The sequence below is a fragment of the Onychomys torridus genome, chromosome 9, assembly GCF_903995425.1.
Source record: "Onychomys torridus chromosome 9, mOncTor1.1, whole genome shotgun sequence".
Classification (NCBI taxonomy): domain Eukaryota; kingdom Metazoa; phylum Chordata; class Mammalia; order Rodentia; family Cricetidae; genus Onychomys; species Onychomys torridus.
Window position 1 is genome coordinate 57,552,190 of NC_050451.1, and position 23,575 is coordinate 57,575,764.

A 23,575-nucleotide genomic window follows, 5' to 3' on the forward strand; every position below is an offset into this window, starting at 1 on the left:
ATCTCAATTGAGAAAATGCCTCCATATGATTGGGTCATAGATAATCCTGTAGGGCATTTTCTTAAGTAGTGATTGATATGGGAGGGCCTAGCCCATTGTGGGTGGTGCCACCCCTGGGCTGTTAGTCCTGAGTGCTATGAGAAAGTAAGTTGGACAAGCCAAGAGGAGCAAGTCAGTAAGCATCAATCCTCCATGGCCTCAGCATCAGTCCCTGCCACAAGATTCCTGCCCCATTTTGAGTTCCTACCTGCCTACCTTCCATGATGAACTTCGATATAAAAACATAAGTGAAATAAACCCTTTCTGCCCCAAGTTGCTTTTGGTTATGGTGTTTTATCACAGCAACAGAAATCCTAACTAAAACAGTAATCTACAACTCTCTAATTGGACTAAAGACCTGCTCAACAAGAGGGAAATCATGCCAGCTACTGGAAACCTAGCCAACTACCAAGGGCTAGTGAAGTCATGGATCTTGGAGGAGAACTTACAACCACCACTTTATTAAACTAGCATAATCCCTAATGACATTCTAAACATGTCCTTATACCTACAGACAACTGAAGTCTTCATCTCTCCTCAAGGAAAGCCCTCTTTGCAACAGGAGACCATTACAGCCTATCAAAATGCAGAGTTGTTAAGCCCAGTCCCAGTGGATACACATGCAAAACACTTCTGCACCTAAGGCTTGGGCAACACTGTGGAAGAGGGAGTGGGAAGATGGTAAGAGCCAGAGGATCCAGAGCTTTACTGTGAGATTCTGTCTCCTATTAACACCCATAAAGTCTCACCAACAAAGCTGCTTAAATATTAGCTGAGCAAGAACAATAACAAAGATATGCTACAGTGAACAGAAGTGGGCGGGGGGAGAGCCCATGAGGTCTAATCCTTACACAAAGAACTACAGGCCACTAAAGGATGTTAGAGCAGGAGAAATAGTCTTACCTAAGGAATATCACACAACCGATTATCCAGTATCCAGCCCTGAAGACATACATACAGGTAACATTATACAGATTAAACAAGGTGTATGGATGTATTTAGGAATACATACATATATGTATATACATATATGAATGTAACAATTAATGAAAAAAGAGGCCATGAGCCATGAATTTTCAAGAAAGTAAAGAGGAGTAATGGGGGGAAATGATGTAATTACATTAATTCAAAACCTAAAAAAATTAAGCCTTTCTGAAAAAGAAAGTTATATATTCAGATGTTTGTCATAAAATTGCACCAAAAATTGTCAGAATCAGTCAGAAAGGGAAAGACTCAAATTCTAAACAAGGGAATACAGATAACAGTGACTAGAAGATTCTTGTTGTGGCAGGGAGGGGGGTGAGGCAGGAATTTACTAGAATTACAACTTCAAAGTACTAAAAGAGGAACTGTTATATTCAGAAAAAAAGCGATCCTTAAAAATGAGGGTCACATATGATATTCTAGAAGGTCCCAAGCTAGACTCTGTTGCCGGTAGAATTTTACTAAACACACAATGACTGCAGGTGACCTTGGGTCTAAGAGAAAATGATGGCAGATCTGCACATCAAGATCTATAAGAAGGAAGGAAATCAAAAATGGCAAGGAAATGAGAAAATGGGAAGTGTGTCCTCTTTCTCTGATGATCTGTTCAAAGAGGAGTTTGTTTGTTGGTTGGTTTTTTGGTTTGTTTTTTGAGGCAAAAGTAATAACCCTGAACGGTGGGGTTCAAACAGAGAAGTGAAAGATACAACAGAAAGTTGACACAACAGGTAAATGGAATTGATCTCATTTTACATAAATCGCACAGTAATAAGTGTAATACAAACAACATCAAATATGTGATCACATTTTAAAGTTTTGAATAATCTCCAAATGTGCGCTCAGCACACAGGCAACCATTTGTTCAGTGTTAGCCTGCAATTTCTGCATAGTCAAACTAGTAGTGTCGTTAAAAGATGAAACATAAATAAGTATGAGTGTGTAAGATGTGAGGACCAGGAACTAAGGAGGAAAGCATGTAGTGAGAAAAGCATGTAGTTAGTTAAGCATCTGGTTGGTTAAGCGTTCAGGCTTTGGAGCAATACAGTTCAGCTGAGATTCATGTGGAGGAGGACTCAAAAGCTTCCAGCCTGAGGAAACAGGATCACCTGAGGAACTAGCAAGGTGAGATAGCTGTGGCTTGTTCTGCTTCCCTGATCTTCCAGCATTCACCCCAATAACTGGCCTCGGGTTTGAGTTTTATTAATAAGAACTTTTACGTTTCATGCTACAAGTGTGCTCAGAGATAGCCCTTCATTTTGCATCAAATACCTATGTGGTACTTAACAACACATACTTCCTTCCTATTCCTGCTGATGATCTTGTCTTAAAAACAATGTAAATGCAAAATCTGAAATAACATAGACGATCCTATTCATTCCAATTATTTGAGACTTTAGGAAGATTAGCTACAAGAACAGGGTCTCACTATGCAGCTAAATTGACCTGAAACTAGAGATCCTCCTGCCTCAAGCTCCCAATGGCTCGAATTGCCATCATTCCCAACCATACTCACCTCAATTATTTGCCTTTCAACATATTTGTCATATCAGATGTCTATAAAGCCTGGTGAATAGAGATATGCAAATTTATGTCCCCTATATTAGCCCTAACAAACAATTAGAGGCATAAGATTTCAAGCATAAGAAGCCCTACATACAAGGGGAAGGACCCTACTGATGGGCAATTGACTAGTTGGGTGGCAGGGTCAGCAGGAAAACTCCAAAGCCCACTCCAGTGTGTTCGTATCATTGGGAGCAGCAGAGGACATTCCCACCTAGAGCAGAAGCACTTGCCTGAGGTTCATTCCCTCTCTTTGAAAGAACTCTGCCTAGCTGAAGTCAGGGCTTACCAGGACCAAAAAGGAAGCATACTACTGCTTTTCTAGAGCAATAGGTGACATATTTGGGAGGCATGGAGAGTAGGACAAACAACAGGGCTTTGGTGTATCCTAGATTCTCACACTGGTTATCTCTGGATTTGGTGCATTGTTTTCTTCTGTGCAATGCCACCAGTTAGAATCTTGGTCTCCTCCATTATAGAGAAGAGCATGGCAGTGCCTCAAAAAAGTGAAAAGTGCAACTCCCAAATGACCCAGCAATCTCACTACTGGGAATACATTCAAAGGAAAGGAATTCCATGTGCCAACAAGATGCCTCAACTCCCTGCTTGCTGCAGCACTGCTCATAGCAGCCAAGTAGGAATCAGCCCACGTGCCCAACAATGGACGAATGAGGTAAAGACAACCTGGCACATGCATGCTATGGAATAGTAAGTCATAACAGTAAATAAAAAGAGCCAGATACAGAACACAAATACTGCATGTTCTCACTCACATGTGAAAGCCTTACAAGGTAAATTCCCAGAAGGAAATTAGTGCAAAGTAATCAGAAGCTAAATTTTTAAAAAGGAGGATGCAAAGAAGAAGGAGAGCTAGTAAGTACCAAAACACAGACTGGAATAACAAATTCTAGTAAAATAATCATCTATTGCATATTTTCTAATAGAAAAGTTTAGGCACTCCAGTGGGGGTCAATTTGATGGGATCTGGAACCTGACAGGAAACTGCAGGATGGATTAAATAAGAAAGATCCTCCACCAGAGCAGGTGGGCGTCCTTGATATAAAGAGGTCCAAGGAAAAAAATCAATGCAGCCTGTTTGCCTGTCTTCATTTCTTGCTGGTGAATGCATCTCTGTTGCTGCTGCTGCTGCATCCTTCTTTGACTTCAGACTATAGACTCTTTGGGTTCTTTTCAGGAATCTTCCCGGCCTTTGGCATCAGACTGAGCTTGCAGAGGTACCAGTCTCATAGGCTGAACATCAGTGAGTTTCTCAGCCTCTCCCCCCACCACATGTAGACAGACAGACATTGCTGGGCTACTCAGTTCTATCAATTGTAAGCCATTCTAGTTCTCTCTCTCTCTCTCTCTCTCTCTCTCTCTCTCTCTCTCTCTCTCTCTGTGTCTGTGTGTGTGTGTGTGTGTGTGTGTGTGTGTGTGTGTGTGTGTGTGTTCTTATTCTACTGGTTCAGTTTCCCTGAAGACACTTAGATCAAGTAGAGCTAATTGTGAGTAGGACTGTCAAGAAGAACAAGCACCACTGTAGGAATGAAATCTGGCCCAGAGAAACACTGATGTAACCCCCAAAGGACTTACCAGAAGGTAAGCCTGTAAGCCAGTATTTCCCAAAGTCAGTACCAAGGCACATGAGTTCTGTAGAACTTCAATAAGCAATGGCTCTGTTTTCAAAACAAGGCTTTCTAAACCAAATACATTTGGTGAGCATGGGCTTCCATGATTTAAAATAAAAGCTTCCTTCTTCCAGGATTCTTAGATGACTTCTGTACAGGGATGGATGCTTCTAGCACACTCCATACTGGGATGAACTTGGGCATGAGGTCTGTTTTTCTGGTTCATGTCATAGGACTACGGGAGCACTCTGGAAAAGTGAATGTGGATGAAGGGGCCTCTGGCTCCCTTCTCGTGACTCCTTGAACTCAGAACCTGGGACCTCCCTACTTACAAGACACTGTAAGATGGTGCCCAGCATCTACAAGCTTCTTAAAGACTTAAAAGCAATTGAGATTTGGAAGGAAAATCACTGATTCCTTAGGAGGGGAAAATGGTCCGAAGAAAACTGCAAAAAAGTGTGCACTAAATATTTAGGCAAATAGATATTTACCTAAAATGTAATGCTGCTAACTATTTAACTGTCATTCAATATAGTAAATACAGTCATTTAAAACTATAGTTAACCCAGCACCTAAGTACATTTTTACCTAATTGGTAAGCTGTGATTTGGGGATCTACTAGAATGAAAACCTAGAAGTCCAACTGTTATAATTTCGTTTCTTTTCTGTGACAAATACCATGATTAAAAAGCAGCATGGGCCAGGAAAGAGTTCATTGCATCTTACAGGTGACAGTCCATCATTAAAGGAAGAAACTATGGAAGAATGTTGCTTGATGGCTTAGCTAGCTTTCTCGTGTAACCCAGGACCACCTGCCGAGGGAATGGTGCCACCCATGGTGGGCTGAGCCCCTCCTATGTCAATCAATAATTAAGACAATTCCTACAGGCCAACAACTGAGAAATTGTTGAGGCTCCCTTCATAAGGTGACTCTAGCCTGTATCAAGATGACAGAAGCTTACTAGCCTAGTGAGCACCTGTAATCTGAGCTAGCCAGGAGGCCGAGACAAAAGAATTCCAAAATAAGGTTTGCATTGACTACAGAATGAGCTTGAGGTGAGCCTAGACAACTCTGAGAGACATTTGTCTCCAAATAAAAAGTATGAAAGGTCTGAGGTTAAAATTCAATGGTAGAATACTTGCTTAGCATGAAGAAGAAAATGAAAAGAAAAGATGAAAACCTAGAACTTAGAAATGACAGTGGTGGTTTTGATAAGGACTGTCCCCTTAAACTGTACACACACACACACACACACACACACACACACACACACACACACACCCTAGAGCTGAAGAATTTCTAACCAATAAAAAGCCAAGACACAAGCCACACCCTTGTCACTAGGGCAGTTTCTGAATCCATTTAGTTTACCCAGCAGTGGGGTAAGGCTGGAAATCTTTCATTTCCATCTTCCATGGCCCTCCATGCCCACACTCCCTGCACTTTGTGTTCTTCACCACTGAGTATTCCCTTTCTGCAATAGCTGCTGCACCCTGCAGCAGAGCTCAGCTCTTTCTCAGTAAGCTGACCCCTCCCTGTGAAAATCCATCAGGGCACTTATTCTACAGCCAATGGCTCTCTGTTGACCTTCTTAAAGAAGCTGGGGCTCTCTGGCTTCCCTCCACAGAGATAGCTAGTAGTAGCATTTCAGGAGTATGGAGAGGGACTCAAGGATAATCCCATGGCTTTAAAAGCTCTTCTAAAGAAATGGCATTTATCTGAAAAGATATGTTCATGCTATGCAAAGGTAGGCATGCTCAGAGTTTTGGCCACTTGGATGAGACCAAGGGTAGTGGAGGTTTCCAGGGAGATGACTCTCCCTGCACATTCCTTCCAAAGTCATCTGGAAAAATGCTGGGCTCATGGATGAGCTTCAGCTCTCAGTCAACATCTGTACTACTTTGCAGGAAAAAAAAAAATAGAAAGACAGAGAGACAGAGACTCTGACTTTTACAAAAGCTCATTCAAACAACCTAAACTCTGCTAAATATCACAGCAAGAACTAGACTCTTCTCATTTCTCATGTTTGATTTTAAATGGAATGACTCATTTCTCACTGTCTCCCATAATCCAAAGTCTGTTGTGAGTGATTTCAACACCAAATGAACACACACTCACATAATCACACACTCACACACATACTCTCTCTCTCTCTCTCTCTCTCACACACACACACACACACACACACACACAAACAAATGAGCACATGCACACACACACATACACGTGCACACATGGGGGGTCTGCCCTTCCTTTGTTAATCTAATAAGAAAAAGTGGACGCAGTAGAGGATGACTACCTGAAGAAATTATTGTTTGCTCAAAAAGAGGAGAAACTACGGAATTATCTTTAAATTTAAAGGGACTATGTTTCCAGTGCCCCCGCCCCCTGCCCTTTTTAACTTATTTTTTTTATTTTTTTATTTTTATTTTTTAGCTAAATTTTCTTATCCTAGTGAATCCGTTGATGACATTTTTTGCACTGAAGGAAGGATGCACCAGGTCATCTACAATCCTCCCTCTCCTGCGTCTCCTCCTCTTTCTTCTTCTCCCCCTCCCTACGACTGTCTCTGGAGAGTACAGAATGACAAGTTCTCTAAAATGCTAACCTGGAGGGCAGAGCAGGTTTCCTCTGCATTTGGATTTTCATTTATCCCACTAAATTTCCTTACAGTTAATTTTTAAAGGGAACGAGAGAGTTCATTTTCTGAACAACTGACAAGAAATGTGTTCTGTTGTAAGAAAATGAATTGGCACTTGGTGGCCATTTCTTGCCACCATGATAAAAATCCCTACCATATGAAATCTCACTGGGCAGTCTGAACTCTGCTGCTCTAATAGAATAATTGATCAAGTAATCAGGAAATACCAATACACCGTTAATACCCATCTAGAGCCAGCAACTGCTGTATCTTAATCATACTCTCGCCTAAAGTATATTAAATGCAGCTTAGTCTGAATCACCTCAATAAACCTCTTGGCAGGATTTGCAAACATCAAGTAAAAATCTCTGCTCTATTAATCTGGCCCTTCTGCCGACTTGTCAGATGACTTTGTACAAAAGCCTGCCCATCCCCCCGCCAACCTCACCACATACACACACCTCCTTTCTTGGCCAATAAACTAGCAATAATATATGTGTCTAGCACTCAGAAACGGCTGCAAGACTCTCCTTTGTATTTGGACAGCATTTTGCAAATGACAAGCTGGCTTAAGACTAAAGATGTCAGAATGATACTTCAACACCAGTTGTGAGAGCGGGCATTCCTTTTCTTTCGATTTCACTAACTCTTAACATCTTTAACCAGCCCTGTCCTATGGGATCCATGGGCACAGGCTGCTTTGCACTCTGGCTTGAGCATTCACGCCCTTCCCCACAACTCCACCATCATCTCACAATACTAACACAGTTCCATACACTGGCAGACAGAGTAGGTGATGCCACGTGATAAAACTTGATAGTCTCACTGTAAGAATTTTCCAGCAACTTCTGAGTACAACGTCTTCTCAAATATAGGCAGCATGAGAGTCAGCCCCATTTCTGGGGCTTCTAAATGGACTCCTGCACCCAGCGAGATACAAATCCCTTTGTAAAGTCATAGGTGAGCACACAACTGTGCCCCTTGGCTGCTTCTTGTACCCCCTTGGAAGACATCTAAGACACCAGGAGATGACAGCAGTGCCATGACAGGCTACTCAGCCTCAAATAGAAATGGCTAAAAGAAAAATAAAATACTAAACAGAGAAATGGGTGAGAAACGGGCCTTTCTTTCCTTCGGTTTGGGAAAGCAGAGCTCACTCCCACCTTGAATTAGAATCTCCTTTGTAAATTGAGGAGTTGAAGCATGCGGGTGTGATATCTGATATATCCCCTTCAACCAACCTACACAGTTTGGACATAGGGATGGAGGAAAAGCACTTAAATGTGCTAAGGTTTATTTCTCTAGAGGACAGCACTGGGATGGCATATGTTGGGACACATGCAAGCAAATGGACTGCACGTTCACTGTAGGTCTCAGGGGATGGTCCTCAGCAAACAAGCGTATCTCCCACCCTGTGAAGCATTCTCCAGCATTGAGACCATAGCCAGTCAAACAGAGCCAAGGCTCATAGTTTTTTCTTTTTCTCTTCTCTTCTCTTCTTCTTCTTCTTCTTCTTCTTCTTCTTCTTCTTCTTCTTCTTCTTCTTCTTCTTCTTCTTCTTCTTCTTCTTCTTCTTCTTCTTCTTCTTCTTCTTCTTCTTCTTCTTCTTCTTCTTCTTCTTCTTCTTCTCTCTCTCTCTCTCTCTCTCTCTCTCTCTCTCTCTCTCTCTCTCTCTCTCAATATACAAACCATATCCACATCGTCAGTTGGCTTGAGCGCCCTCATGCGTCTCAACAGAGGAATGTCACTCAAGGTCTTAAACTGGTTCTTCTGAAGGACAAGTTGGATGGCACACACCTCTTCAAGCTTGCTTCTCCAGCTTCTGCATGGACTAAAGATTCATGGGCTCTCCTGGGTCTGTGAGGAGTATGTCCCCCATGAAAAAAACTGACATCACAACTTAGACCTGGAAGGAATGAGAAGAAGAGGGAGGCCAATTTCAACTTGTCTGTTCTGGTTTAAGCCTGTCGGGTCATCTTGTCTTTTTCTCTTTCCTACCCCTATCCCAACTCACTGCACCTTGAGGAGCAGGGATCCGAGCATGAATGCTTTTCTCTGCAACTCTGGTGTCCTTGCTACTATAACAAGCAAATCTCAGATTTTTCCACATCCACAGCATCGTGAAAGTAAGCCATGCTTCTTCCCTAGTATGTTCTCTTTGGGTCCCAAGTTTCCTCTTTTCTCCTGGCCAATACGCCTCTGCAGCCATGCCTGGCATACAAGAAAAAAAAATAACCCAGTAAATGATAAACAAATCCAAATCTATATGCTTTGCTCCAAGCCACTTGCCTTATAGCATTTCCAGAAAATACTTGCAACATGTATCCCTTAATAACTAGCTTTGGATCTCCTGGAGCACAGGAAAAGACCAAATCAGTCTGCATTCTCCATTATTGCTGACTAGAGCTGGGCACACAGTGACCCTCCAGAAGCCAGCAGAGGTGGGGATGAAGGGTGTGGCGGGTGAAGGGGCAGGTGCATCAAATGAGTTTGCCTTCTTAATTTTCTTCCTTCCGTGCTCTGTCATCCTTGGTAAAATTTAAAGTAATCTGTGATGTGCAAGAGTCAGACTCATTTGGGAATTTAAGGTCTACACTGAAAACACTGAATATATAGGAAAAAAATTTTTTTAAAGAAGAAGAAAGGAGGAAAAATATTTTCCCCTCAATTTCCTCCTTCCATGTCCCCTTCTTATCTTGAGGTTAGGAGGGCATGAGTTAACAATCCAACAGAAAACATACAGACCAGGAATCGCCAAAGGAAAGTGATCCAACCTTGGTCAGTATGTCTGACCAATCTTGCAGGGCTTTGTATCCTGTTAACAGAACATTCACCAAGAAACGCGCAAGCGCGCGCAGGCTTGGACTCCTCTCACCAAAAAGGCAAAGAACTGTTCCCTGCCTAGCTTGCAGATAGCCAAATCCAACAAAGCCTTAGAGATTTTTGGCTTAATCTTCTCACTGAACACAAGCCAGCACTCCACGAGTGCAGCCAGGGCACCGTCACCAGCCTTCGCTGTTGGCAACTTCTCCTTCATGCTTCTTAGCACTTTCTTGGCTTGGGGGCAATAAGCAGAGGTACCTTCTCCTCCCACCCACTGCCCCCACAGGCACCTCCAACTGTGTAGCTTGGCTTTGGAAGGCTCCCCACCCACTGAAAGTACAGTCAAGACTTTTGTTAGGTAATCTACAACCCTATGTGAATGCCAGAAAACGCCTGCCTTATGGAAATGCTAGATCTTTCTTGCAATTAAAAAATCAGAGCCAAAACTAGGGCAGGAAAAGTCTGATGTGCATGACTTACCTAACTGTGGGAAGGGTCCTTTCCAAGAATGTCTTTAGGTTCGTTCCTATGATGAATTTATTCAAAGCACCTCTCATATTGATCCTCCTTCCTTCCCATCACCATAGCAATCTCAGCAACACAAATGCCCATGAAGCTCCAACCCTTCTTCTCCAAGCCACTGTCTGTATGATGACAAGCCCTACCCTGAGCAGAATCTTTCTGTTAAAGAGTCTTGATGCCTCCTGTTATAAGATAAATCTCAGATTCTGAAAACTGACCTCCAGATTCTTCCGGCTTCTCTCAACACCCTGCCCCGCCCAGGGAAAGTTGCAAAGGGAGCTATATATCACCCCCAGAGTTGCCAAGAGTTCTGCCCCTGCCATTTCAAAGTACAGTGCACAGCATGGTGATGGTGGATGTTCCGATATCCTCAAGCTATGGGTTTATGGGAAGGAACGTGGCTTGGATACCTCTGCTTGCTGTCAATTCCCTCCCTTGACAAGTGCAGTGGTACTTGTCCACTTTGCAGTGGTGCTTGCACACTAGTTTCATTAAACTAGTGTGGCTGATCACCATTATATTTCTTTGAATGACAGCCCCCCCTGCCATTGTGAAACACTTGGCACTAACCTCTGAATACATAGATAGCGCTGTAAGTGAGCAAAATAAGGAGTGAAAATTCAACATCAAACACACACACACACACACACACACACACACACACACACACACACACACGAGCACAACACATCCTGATACTTGTAGGACATTGTGTTCTGGTAAGAGCTTCAGAGAGCTGGAAAAAGAAACGTTATTATCAGAGGTAAGCCATCACCGTTCCAAGCTGGTGGACCAGCCAGAGGTCAAGTGCAGATCCTTGACCAGTGCACAATGGCTAAGGAAGTAAAGGCTACTCAGAAATGGAAGTCAAGACCTTCTGGTAGAATCTACACCTATGTTCTTATTCCCCCTTTGAAAGGTAACACTGAGTGATCTACTCTGCAATGCCATACATGCTCTTTTCCTGCCTCAAGCCATCAACAACCAACCTCAGAGCTTTCTAGAATAAGAATTTTATTAAACACAAGCTAGCCCCACTTTTCTAACTTAAAATTTCACTTCCTTCTTGAAGTATGAAACCCCCCTCAAATCTCTAGCTGGCTCTCAAAGTCATGACATTTTGAATTTATAGAAAGTGTCCTAGCATTGGTCATCTTCCCAAAGAAATTTCAAGTGCCCCAGGTCAAGAATTCTGTTTGCCTTCTAGATTTCTTTTTCTTTTCTTTCTTTTTTTTTTTTGTTTTTTGTTTTGTTTTGTTTTGTTTTGTTTTTTGTTTTTTTGTTTTTTTGTTTTTCGAGACAGGATTTCTCTGTGTAGCTTTGGTGCTTTTCCTGGAACTTACTCTTGTAGTCCAGGCTAGCCTCTGCCTCCCGAGTGCTGGGATTAAAGGCATGTGCCATCACCACCCAGCTTTTAAACACCACCACCACCACCCGCCCACACCCCACTAAATTACTGACATGTGCAGCCACAGGGATTATTCTCCCCCTCTCCCCACCCCGGGAGCTGAGGACCAAACCCAGGGCCTTGTGCTTGCTAGGCAAGCACTCTACCACTGAGCTAAATCCCCAACCCCCACCTTCTAGATTTCTTCACTTTTATCCTCCCTGAGACACTGAACACTATTACACCTAGAAGGTACTGGAGAAACAATACCTTTGACGAACAAAAACGGGACTGACAAGTTAAATAGTTTGCACATTTAATCAATCAAAAGATGAAATTCACTAATTGAAACATGGAAATTTTTCCAATTTTTAACATATTTTCTGTGTCTTTTATTCCTTTTAGCCCTGGTTATAGCAAACATCCCTGCTTCCTAGAAATTTTTTGCAAAGGATGGGTTATAAGTTATTTCAGCAAACCCACTCCCTACCTCCCTACACATAGACACACACACACACACACACACACACACACACACACACACACACACACACAATCACACACTCAGAGGCAAACCAGATTCTTGGCTTGACTTGTGAGGACAGAATTAGTGTTTGTTTGTTTGTTTGTTTGTTTGTTTGTTTGTTTTGGCTTTCGTGTGAAGTTCCAGGATTGAACCTGAAGCCACTGGCTCTGTGTCTTTGCAAGACCATCCTGTCCAAGTCTGTAGAATTGCCAAAGGCTCTCTCACTTACCTCCTGAAAAATACTCACGATTTTATTGTTGAATCCTTTCACCTCCCCCCAGCCCTTAATGACCACCTTCCTAACCTGAGAAGTCCTCTCATGGATCATTAACCTCCTCCACAACTTACGGACAAACCTTCTTGTTACCCACACTCCACTTATAAGAGAATATGAGCTGCTATGTTGGGCATGAATTGTGATTCCACTATAATTTTCCCATTAAGTCTCCAGTTTATCAGTCTCCTCTCCTACACATTCTGGTCTTTCCCTACCCTTTCTTCCCAGTCCCCCGCCCCCTTCTTCCCCAACCTCCAAGAAGTGAACTGGTTTACCCAGCAGGGTTAGTCTTGCTTTGACCAGCTCATTGTTTCAAGGTGATTATGAAGCGGCTGGGCTTGAATACACAGTTTATTAATTTTCAGGCATTTGCCGTGTCCCTCAGTGGAGTGTGGTGTGAGTGAGTAGGTGAGACTGGGTGCACAGACAGTAACCAACACTCTTGGAGTTGGCAGGGCCAGTGGTGACTATGAAGACAGTGTTGATGGGTGATCTAGGACTAAGGGATGCAGCCAGTTAATACAGTACAGGGCAGGATGCAGAAAACTGTAGATTTGAACACCAGCACCACATGGTGGCAGATTCTTGTCATTGCAGTATGAGAAAGATGGAGACAGGGAGACAACCAGGAGTTCAAGGTCACCCTTAGCTATGTATCAAGTTCAGCCTGGGCTACATGAGACCTTGTTTCAAATTTTTATGTTACCCGGGAATCATATCATTTTAGAGGTGTGTGGAATAAGATTTGAGAAGTGGGACAGCAAGGTAAAAGAACACGGCCAAGGTCAGAGGTTTAATGACTACCCCAGGGAGCTAAGGAAATAGCTGGGAGCTGGAACCAGAGCATCTCAGTTCACTATGCTCTTGCACTCACATACATCCTTCTGCCGTGGCTTACACGTATCAGTGAGAATTCAAGATGCCTCCAGATCACAGCAAGGAATCAAAGATGCACACTACAAGTGAACGCACAAATAAAAAAATAAAGAAAAAATTTTTAAAAAGGTGTTGAGCTCTTACAGAGAACAGCCTACTAAAATTAGAGAGCTGCTATAGTTTGATTAAATTCTAATCTGCATCACATCTCCCTATCAAGCACCCAACATCCATTTCCTTCTAGTGGTTCACTTAAAAAAAATAAAATAAGATGAATTTCACAAGTACCTTGAAGAGCTTTTCAAGTGATTTTTTTCCTTTCAGTTTGATCAATACAGAGTTATCACTTCAGTGTGTGAAAATAGCTTTTTCACACATCCCTGCACACACAGCCACACACACATATAAATCATTGGCAGCAGGTACTTTCAATTTGCTGGAAAATATTTCTAAGAAGTCAAAAAGCTCCAGCTGAATAAGCGTGCCCGCCTATTGGCTAAACGGACCAGTTGAAGGATCTGATTGGTCTCTGATCCTGAGGACCGATAAGACGGCTATAAAATCCCTGGGTGCAGCTCTTGGGCCCCCAGTTTGCAAAAGCCAGAGGTGTAAGAAGAAGAAGAAGCAATAGCAGCAGCAGCAGCAGCCAGTCAGCCAGCCAGCCAGCCAGCCAGCCACACACACACACACAAAAATTCTTCCTCAAATCCTCACCTAAGCTTTCAGTATATCCAGATCCACATCTTAACTCAAGCCGGGAGAGGGAAAGAGGAAAGGGGGGGAGGAAAAAAAAAAGCCAACAACTTAGCGGAAACTTCTCAGAGAATGCTCCAAAACTCAGCAGTGATTCTGGTGCTGGTCATCAGTGCTGCTGCCACGCACGAGGCGGAACAGAATGACTCTGTGAGCCCCAGAAAATCCCGGGTGGCGGCTCAAAATTCAGGTAAGCCAGCAACCCCAGGACTGGTTTCTCCCCCAAAGAGCTGTCCTCATTTGCCTCTCTCACTTTTGCATGTGTGTCTGTGACTGCTGATCTTGGTAATAAATGTGCTTCATGACTGGTGGTAATGAACTGCCAGTGTAATCCAATAGCCTTAGGAAGTGGAGTTCCTTTGTTTAATAAATTGCATGCAACTAACGAAGAAGCTGGGCGCTCTGCTGAGGGTATTTCATTGCATAAGCCTAGCCTGATTGCCTGAAATCTGGCACGTACCCTCTTGTTAGGGGGAGGGGGCGGGGAAAGGCTTGAATGTTGGCATGCCTCACAGCTCTCTATACTCCACAAGCCAGTCTTAAGGTGATGCGCGGCTTACCTGCTGCGGTCCCTCTCTCTGCTCCTTTAAGACCTTGTAACTTGACTTCTGTACCTCTTCAGAGAGCACACAGGCAAGCCCCCTCTCCACAGTGATTTGTGGAACCATAGTCCTCAAGTCTGGAAAAAAAAAAAAAATCCAGGGCGGATTCAGAAAGAAAGGGGGTTGGGGGAGAGGGACCCACATACCCCATTCCATACAGGGCTGCCTGTCTCCTTCCTCGCTTTAACCGGCTCCATTCAATCGCCCAGGGCAGCCTACGGTCCCTAGAAGGAAGTGCATTTGTGAACCGAATCAGTTCTTTCTCCAAGGGGAAGGTCTTACTTTCGGCCTGACTCCAGTACCAGTTAACTGGATACGGTCCTGGCCTCTGGAGGCAAAGAGGCATTACGAGCCCTCTGCCCCTTGACTTTTGGCTCCCCGCTCATTCCTCTCCCCAACTGTCCACAGAGATGGGACCGCAGGTGTCAAAATGGGGCAGATGCTCTCCCTTGGAAGAGCGCAGGTCCCTGCCGAGAGACCTCTTGCCTTGCTTCCTTTTGTACTTAGTTGCTATAGCGATGCCGTGATTCACAATTCAAGCTTACCCTAAAACAATAGCAGCCCTAATGCATATTAAAACTGCTTAGAGCAAAGTTATAATTTGAACCCGTGGAAATATATAATTAGGGAAATGACTTGTAACATCCCAGAGGCTGCGGGTGGTGGGAGGGGGGGGCGGGGAAGCCTAGCCTTAACCAAACCACGCTTTTGATCTGGGAGGAGAATCCTACGGTATGAAGGCTACAGATCATTGCTTGCCGAGCTGCCTGCCAGAACACCCCTCCTTCTGTGGGAGAGAAATTACTTTTATGGCAGATCTTATCCAGAATGCAGAAAGCCTGGTGCAAGTTCTTTGCGGTTTTCTTCCAGCCTTGCACAAGGGGAGCCTTGGGCTTGTCACTCCACACCTGTGTTTCTCTTTTTTGAAAAGAAGCCTTTTAATATGAGAGCTTATTCATACCTCTAAGCACCGGGCTGTGGTTGAGGAGCTAGGGTGGATACAAAGGGCTCAGATTCCTTTCTGTCAATGCCATCATGGGTTAAAAGCCCTCTTTGGGAAGGGTCTCCTTCCGAGTGGACTCAGCAAATTATTCTCTGCCGTTTGGACTAACATACCCATGCTTTTTACTCCAGACTGCATTTTTCAAAAGGCAGCTGGATTCTCTGGTCCTCCCCTGACCCCATCGTGAGTCTGACCTTCAGTCATTGCTTTCAGCCTACCCATGCTTTCAAGTTCCAAGTGACAGTCTTTGATTCCTGTCACCGCCAGAAGGCACTGTGCATGACAAGGTCTCTAACCTTACTTCTCAAGCCACCAAAATGCACAGAAGGGTGAGCCCCAGAAAGCATGTACCTGAGGGGGAAGTCAAAGTCATCTTCTCTTCTCTGACTCTTAGAAGCAAAAAGAACCTGCCCATCCCCTTTCTCACCCCTCCCCACGCTTTTCTGCAAATTGTTCTCTCTCCTGGAACCCAAGGTCAAAGTTCGAGGATAAGTTCAGATCCCGTGCCCTGGGTATTGGCCTCTACTCCTACTGGATCCAGAGCCCTTTGGCTTGACCCAGACTGGTTCTGCTTGTCTCTTTCAGCTGAAGTGGTTCGCTGCCTCAACAGCGCCCTGCAGGTTGGATGTGGGGCTTTTGCATGCCTGGAAAACTCCACATGTGACACAGATGGGATGTACGACATTTGTAAATCCTTCTTGTACAGTGCTGCTAAATTTGACACTCAGGTAACGTGACCTTGACCTCTGCTCCCACTGGCTGCTTGTCATTTGACAAAGTGCTCGGGACTATTCCTAGGAGCCTACCTTGCAGGGAGACAGACATGCTTCCCAGCCTCCTACTCAAAAGGCCCATCCCATGGTGTAGAGAGACAGACAGACAGACACACACACACACACATGGGGGGGGGGGGCAGTTTAGACTAGGAGCAAGGAGTTGATAAAAGCTGGCTTAGAACAGGGGAGATGACTAGCACAAAAGCATTTCTGCTTTGAGAGGAAATAAAAATGTTTTTCTCTGAATGCTCTAGCATGCTGTCTGAAATTCTGAGTTGCCAAGAACATAAAACTGATTAGGACCATCTTTACACCTCAGAACGGTTGATGATGGCTTCCTCCCATCTCATCTCCTTTCTTTGGAGCTGAGTGTTCAAGAAAGTCCTAGGGAGATGACCTTTTGCTATTTTAGCTCTTGGCCTCGCTATTGAAGCAAGTCTCCTTGAAGGTCCCTGCAACATAGATCCAGACCTCTTCTAACAGGGCACACTGACACTTATCTTCTTGTCCCTGACAGGGAAAAGCATTTGTCAAAGAGAGCTTAAAATGCATCGCCAATGGGATCACCTCCAAGGTTTTCCTTGCCATTCGGAGGTGTTCCACCTTCCAGAGGATGATCTCAGAGGTGCAGGAGGAGTGTTACAGCAAGCTGAATGTCTGCAGCATTGCCAAGCGCAACCCGGAAGCCATCACTGAAGTCATACAGCTGCCCAATCACTTCTCCAACAGGTACGGGGGGGGGGGGGGGGGGGCCTCATCTTCACTATCAGGGATATGGAGGGGGACTGGCCATCCAAGCCAGAGAAGAAATGTTTCCCTCCAGTGTTAAAATCTTCCCACACAGCTAGCAGAAAGCTGGTTTGCAGGAGCCCTGGGTGGATGCAACTCTGTCCAATTCTTACCATAAGCCTGAAGCAAACAATGAAGCTTCTGGAAAACACCTTTCTGAGACATCAGGTTTGACTGAAACCATGACAGTTCAACAGAACAATAGGCCATGATAACCCCCCTTCCAGGTCAAAGGTCAGAATGCAGACTTTTATTAAATCTGTGTAGCTTTCAAATCGGTCCCAAAGCCAAATGTTTCAGTGGCTAATCCAGAGCAAGTCATCTCATTTCCCCAGAACTTGGAGTTTTCTCTAAGAAAAGTGACAAGGTTTCAGGGAACCATTCTCATGTTCTCTTCAAAGCCCTATGTCATCCCTCTAGCCCAAGATTCCCTAGAAGGAAAAGCTGGTCGCTACCCAGATCACATTTGTAACTCAGGTGACCCAAAGCCATTGGATTCACACCATCTGAGCTCCAGGTTTTGCTGGGTCTTTGACTTTGAAGTCTTTGCCAGACTGGAATGAACCCCTGATGCATAAGAGACCTGGCATCCTGGCCCAGTATGGGTATCTTGGAAAGGTGTCTAGCAAGAGGTAAGGGATGCAGCTTTGGAGGACATGGACAGATAGAATCAGTAGTAATGCAAGCTAGTTAAGGATAACCTGTGGATGATTAAAGCCAAATCCTAGGATTGGATGAAACCCTATAATTCTCTGACTCTCCCATCAAGTCTGCATGCATTCACAAGCAATAGTTGTGTTACTCTGGTCCCTAAGAGTTATCACACACTTAATCTGATAAATTTCATAGCCAAATACCCCTATCCTTTCTGAGAGTAACAATGGTCAAGTCTATCTGAGCTTTACCCCTAACATGAAACTTCTGTGACATATAGGAACCATTTTTAACTACAGGCTAGTGGCCTACAGAACCACTTATAGAAATCTTAGAAATCTACCATGCAGCCTTTGATTGCAACTCTACCAGAGTTCTTACTGATTTTTCTCAGAACAGGAAAAAAATCAACTCCATTTTCCTCAAATGACTTTTCTCTCGAGACCAACCTCAATTTTTAAAATTCTCCTAGAAATATTTTTGTTGAAGGAGGAAAGGGTTAACACTTGGCCATTTGTTAGAGGCCACCCCTTTGCCCTGGGGGAAAGAAATAAAGAATTCTTGGTAGGAGGATGGCTGGGGACAAAGGATGTCCTTACATAGTTTTAAAAGAAGGAGGATTAGCAGACTCATTAGTACAAGTTTAGATTGTTAAAGATCCCAGGACACATGATCTATAATATGTCAGGTGACCGATTTCAAAGCTATACTGAGCTGGCTATTTCAATTAAAGTGGCATTTTCTCTTGAGATTCACTGTAGAAAGGAAGCTACAGAGTTTGGACCAACGATTCCCATTACCCAAGAGGAAACTTGGGAAAGGCGTCCTTAGCCAGACCATTATTTTTTTTACAAAGTGCCTTGTTTGCAATACCTTCAGAAAATGGTCCAGGCACCGTCTCCTTATCTCCTCTTGCTCACGTTCAGAAGAAAAGGTCAATGGGGAAAGGGTGGCACACTCTTAAACACCAGAATCTCTCATGCAGCTCTTACCTTTTCCCAAGTATTTCACTCCAGTGTTCAGGACTGGAATGATTTCCGTTCCAGGAGGGGCTTGATCTGCTTGCTCTATTTCAGCTCCTCACCCGCCTAAAACATCCTGCTTTCCCAGCCTCAGTCCCAACATAGACACATGCAAAGTCCCTGCCAGTTGGCAACAAACTGCAAAGGGAAGTAGTTACAGGTTCATTCCACCTTCCTGTGGTTTGTCTAGCATGAGATTTTAGGTCTGGGAGAATCCAAACCCTGTGACTGGACTGAAAGGCTGAACAGGAGTATGTGTACATGACAGAGGTGCATCCAAAGAGAGGAAGTAGTTGGGAGTGCCCCCTGCCTTGATGGGCAACCCACACCTTCAGTCTTGAGGGAAGCAGGGAGAAATGATGAGGTGGACAAGGCATCACAAAGCTTGGGAACCAATGAGACACGGATCCAAAGTGGGAAAACTGGCAAAGCGTCCAGCTCTCTAGGGCATGGATAGGGAACAGGAAACAGAAGAATAATATTGATCAAGGGAAACAAAGGACTATTTATAAACTCTCACACAGAACGTTCCTAGGCAGAATGCGTGTATTTGGGTAAGCATGGCTGAAACTGTAGCTATGGAGAATATCTGATCTTATTCTTTACCAGGGGGCGGCGAGGGGGGGTAGGGGGCGGTGCTGAGGATAGAATCTGCAAAATGAGAAGAAAGATATGTGCTTTGTAAAAGGTCCTTCCAGGCTGTGAGACCCAGAAGGCTTAATCTGCTACCCCAGTGCGCTATGTAGCCTCATGCCATAAAGGCCGTCAGGCTAAAGAACAGAATTGCCTCAACTCCCCCTGCAGAGGAGGTATCTTCTGCTGAGTTGTACTGGCTTATTATCCTGAGAAGGAAAATGTACATTGAATCCTTGGAAACCAAATACCATAGCTGAAGATAATAGTTATCCAGATCCTCCTGCCCCCATCTAGCTGACTGAAGGACAGAGGTTCAGAGAGATGTGCAACCTGCTGAAGGTCTCACAGCTTATGAGTCCCCAAATAGAATCCAGAATTCACATGGCCTTGAGCCAAGCTATTTTGATTTCTACTTAAAAAAAAAAAAAAAAAAGCAGCTAGAAAAACCCTGCAAGAAGTTCCCGCAACCCAAAAATAGAATACCATGAATAACTAAATATATAAGCACCATGGTGTTCAGCAAGGAATTCTGTGTGTGCTCTCTCCTAAAAGAAAAGGCACATCCTTCCTCATAGCTAGAGTAACTATATGTTCTTAGTACAAAAGTGTGTTCAATAAATACATGGCAATTGCAATTGCTAAGTCAACTTTTGCTGGAGGCACAACCTCTTAAAGCATCTGTGTTGCTTAGCAACCTGTAGTAAAAGTCTTCTCACTGGCCTGCACAGTCCAGAGTTGAATGCTGCATTCCAGTCTCATTGGAAACAATAGGGTTAGCTGAACTGATATCAGGAAGCCTGGCATGTGCTTCAGCCTTTGAGGAGCTCCTCATGGATCCATGTATAATTTCTTATTTTAAGATGTTCCCTTAGCCTACTCCACTGAGTTACCAAAGCCCCCTCAGGGAAGCAGAAGAGCAGGCAGGCTGACAGAGGTCATTGCCAAGAAAACCCAAGAGCAGGTATTCTGTTTAGCCCATCAGAGAAGGCAACAGCAAAGGTAGGTGCCCTCAGAATCAGACACCAGTGGAGCCTCCAGGCTGCAGGCTAGCTAGATGAATTCAGTTTCTTTAAGGAGTTTAGACTTCTCCGTCCAGACAAGAGTTCCCAATTCTGTCAAAGAAGGGACTTTCCATCCATTCTGTTTCTAAATAGCAATCACATTTTCTAGCCCATTTAGGGGCCCATGTGTCATGAAGAATTCTTTCTAGATGTGAAAGGGTTAACTTCTCTGAGTTATAAAGTCCTTTATGGAACTGTATTGTCTAAGGACTAATTGCCCTCGAAAATAGACTCCAAGATGTAGGGGAGCTAATTCCTGGGAGAGCCCAGGAATTAGTAGATGCCTAGAGATGAATGAGGGTATAGATGGCTGAAGCTGTCAGGGCACAATTGTTTTGTTTTGTTTTTTCTCAATTTTTCCAAAACTACTTTTCTCCCCATTTCTCCATCCAAGCAAGCTCAGCTTGACTCATGTGCTTTGTAATTCCAAGGGTTGGAAAATGTTCCTCTGAGCCAGAGCAGCCCAATTTCACTCACAGCTGGATATAATTGTCCCTGAAAGGAGGGCTGTAGGCAGGACTATGGGTAAGCCAGACACTGTTCCTCTCTCTCCATCTCCAACTTCACCCTCTCATCCAAAGAAGGGTGACCACTTTGCTTCATCACTCACGATCTGCCCTGTTTACCGTCCATCCTTCAAAGGACCTCTCTAGGAGGTCAAGTTATTCCAGCAAGATGCTTGATCCTGTGTTCTGGTATTGTGTTAAAAATAAACAGGAATCTTCCCCCGCTGATGATCCTGTGGCCCCAGTGGCATCCTGATCACTCCTAGAAAATGGTCTCTCCACATCAATACAGCAGGTCACTGTCACCAGGAGAGTCTCCTGTCAGTGAGCACAGAGCTAATAGGTCTACACAACCATTGAGTCAGAAATACTTCATCAGTTTGGAAAATACCTGAACTGTACAAGTTGTTTAGAGGTTTTGAATATAGATGGTCCCATCCTTTCACAGCCATAACACTTGGCAGCATTATTTGGGACATTCAGAGAACTGTTGCATACATAACAGTCACTTATACCAAACACAAAGGTCTTTGTCATTAGGGTTTTTGCATGTTTGCATACAAATCTACCAGAACCACAGATCATTTTTCTTCAGGAAACTGAGGGGTTTTTTTTATAACAGAAGAATATTTTTTATGTTCTTTCATTGATGTTAAAGTTCAGTTGATATTTAAGAAAATATTTCAGTATAAATATAAGCATAGGGGCAGACCATGAGACCTAAAAGAAGGTCAGTGTTATGCATGGAGAGCAAAGATGGATGTGGTCTTCTCAGGCAAGGAAGTCACCCTGTTATTTAAGTTCTGTTCCCTCAGGGGGAAAAAATATAACATTTAACAGTGAATTATTGCGCAGACAATACTGCCTGATGACACTCCACCACTTGGATACAAAGAAGGACATCCACCCTGCCCTTGAGATGTTTCAAAATCAAGCCAGGGGAAAAGGAATAGTCATACTGCCATCAATGGTGGTACCTGAGGTGATAACTAAAGCCTGTGAGGAAGCCAGAGAAGAAAGAGGTCCCCAAAGTGTGAACAATGTGAGAGGGTTTCATGGATGTGCAGAAGCATGAAAGGGGCATTAATCTTTTCTTTTAAGTACCCTTGCTAACTAGTGTTTGGCTGCAGAAGGCCACTGTATGCCTTTGAAGGAAGCCTTAAAACAGACACAGTCAGTCAACAGCCTTTTCACTCAGACTGCCCGAGTGGGTGTAAGGAAAGATTTCACAGGAAAATGCCTGGCTTTAGACCAAAACTCAGTCAGAATGCGCACTCATGTGCACATACTCTTTAGCACACACACCAAGGCAAAGGTGAGTTGCGAAGAGACATCCAAATAACTGCTAGTCCATGTGCAGTGATTCAGTGCTAACACAAGCTCTGAGTTTCAGACCTACCTGTTGTAATCGTTTTACCTGAGTATAATACACGGGTATAGTACAGTGGACACGACAAAGTCCGCTTCTGCCATTAATTCATTGTCTGACATTGAGCGCACATCCTAGTTTCTTCTCTACACGAGGAGATCATTTTGTGTTGTTCCATTTCTCCCTAACAGTCTCTGTTTCCCAGAATTTCAGACATTACAGTTAGCCTACTACTATTCAGTTTGGTCTACACCTCTTGAAGTATACACCTGGAGATATTGTATGGTAAACCCAGAGCTCAGAAGGAAATGAAAGCCACCTTCAGCTTTGAATAGCTTGAGCACTGATGTCAGGACCTGATCCTTACATGGCTTTCCCTAATAAACATTTTCCCAATGCAGATACTACAACAGACTTGTCCGAAGCCTTCTGGAATGTGATGAAGACACAGTCCGCACAATCAGAGACAGCCTAATGGAGAAAATTGGGCCCAACATGGCCAGCCTCTTCCACATCCTGCAGACAGACCACTGTGCCCAGACACACCCCAGAGCTGACTTCAACAGGAGGCGCACAAATGAGCCACAGAAGCTGAAAGTCCTCCTCAGGAACCTCCGAGGTGAGGGGGACTCTCCCTCCCACATCAAACGTACCTCCCATGAGAGTGCGTAACCAGGGAGAGGTATTCACAGCCTCAACAAACTAATAGCATTTTAGGGGTGTTGGCACACCAACTTTGAGTGTACTGTGCCTGGTTTGATTTTTTTTTTTAAGTAAGCCCTATTTTCTATCCCCCCTTAAAGAAAATTGCATGAAACTAGGCTTCCGTAATCAATATCCCAACATTCTGCAATGAAAGCATTCTTACCAACAGAATACATGCGATGATCATTCATCCTCTCCTTGAGAGAATGTAGCCTCTTTCATCCCCTCTCTCTATGGATTCTTTTCCCAGATCCCTATCAATGCTTCTCAAACACAAAACGTTCATGTAACTGCCCAGTCATTGTAATCTGAAGATGTAGAGCCCTTTAGAATGGTCACCCAGTAGAGTTAGCCAATACAAAACAACTTTATTTAAATGCATGTCTTAAGTGCTCATAAATGTGTTAAATAGAATTCGTGTTATGAATCTGTGCT

General features: G+C 43.9%; 1 protein-coding gene across 1 annotated transcript; it reads left to right on the forward strand.

Annotated features, from left to right (window-relative positions):
* Positions 1 to 13,852: 13,852 nt before the first annotated feature.
* Stc1 (stanniocalcin 1) lies at positions 13,853 to 23,311 on the forward strand. The gene is made up of 4 exons (XM_036198584.1): positions 13,853 to 14,207; positions 16,208 to 16,350; positions 16,916 to 17,127; positions 22,837 to 23,311. Exons 1-4 carry the CDS (start codon positions 14,090 to 14,092, stop codon positions 23,105 to 23,107), a joined length of 744 nt encoding a protein of 247 aa, XP_036054477.1. The 5' UTR covers positions 13,853 to 14,089; the 3' UTR covers positions 23,108 to 23,311.
* The last annotated feature ends 264 nt before the right edge of the window (positions 23,312 to 23,575 follow it).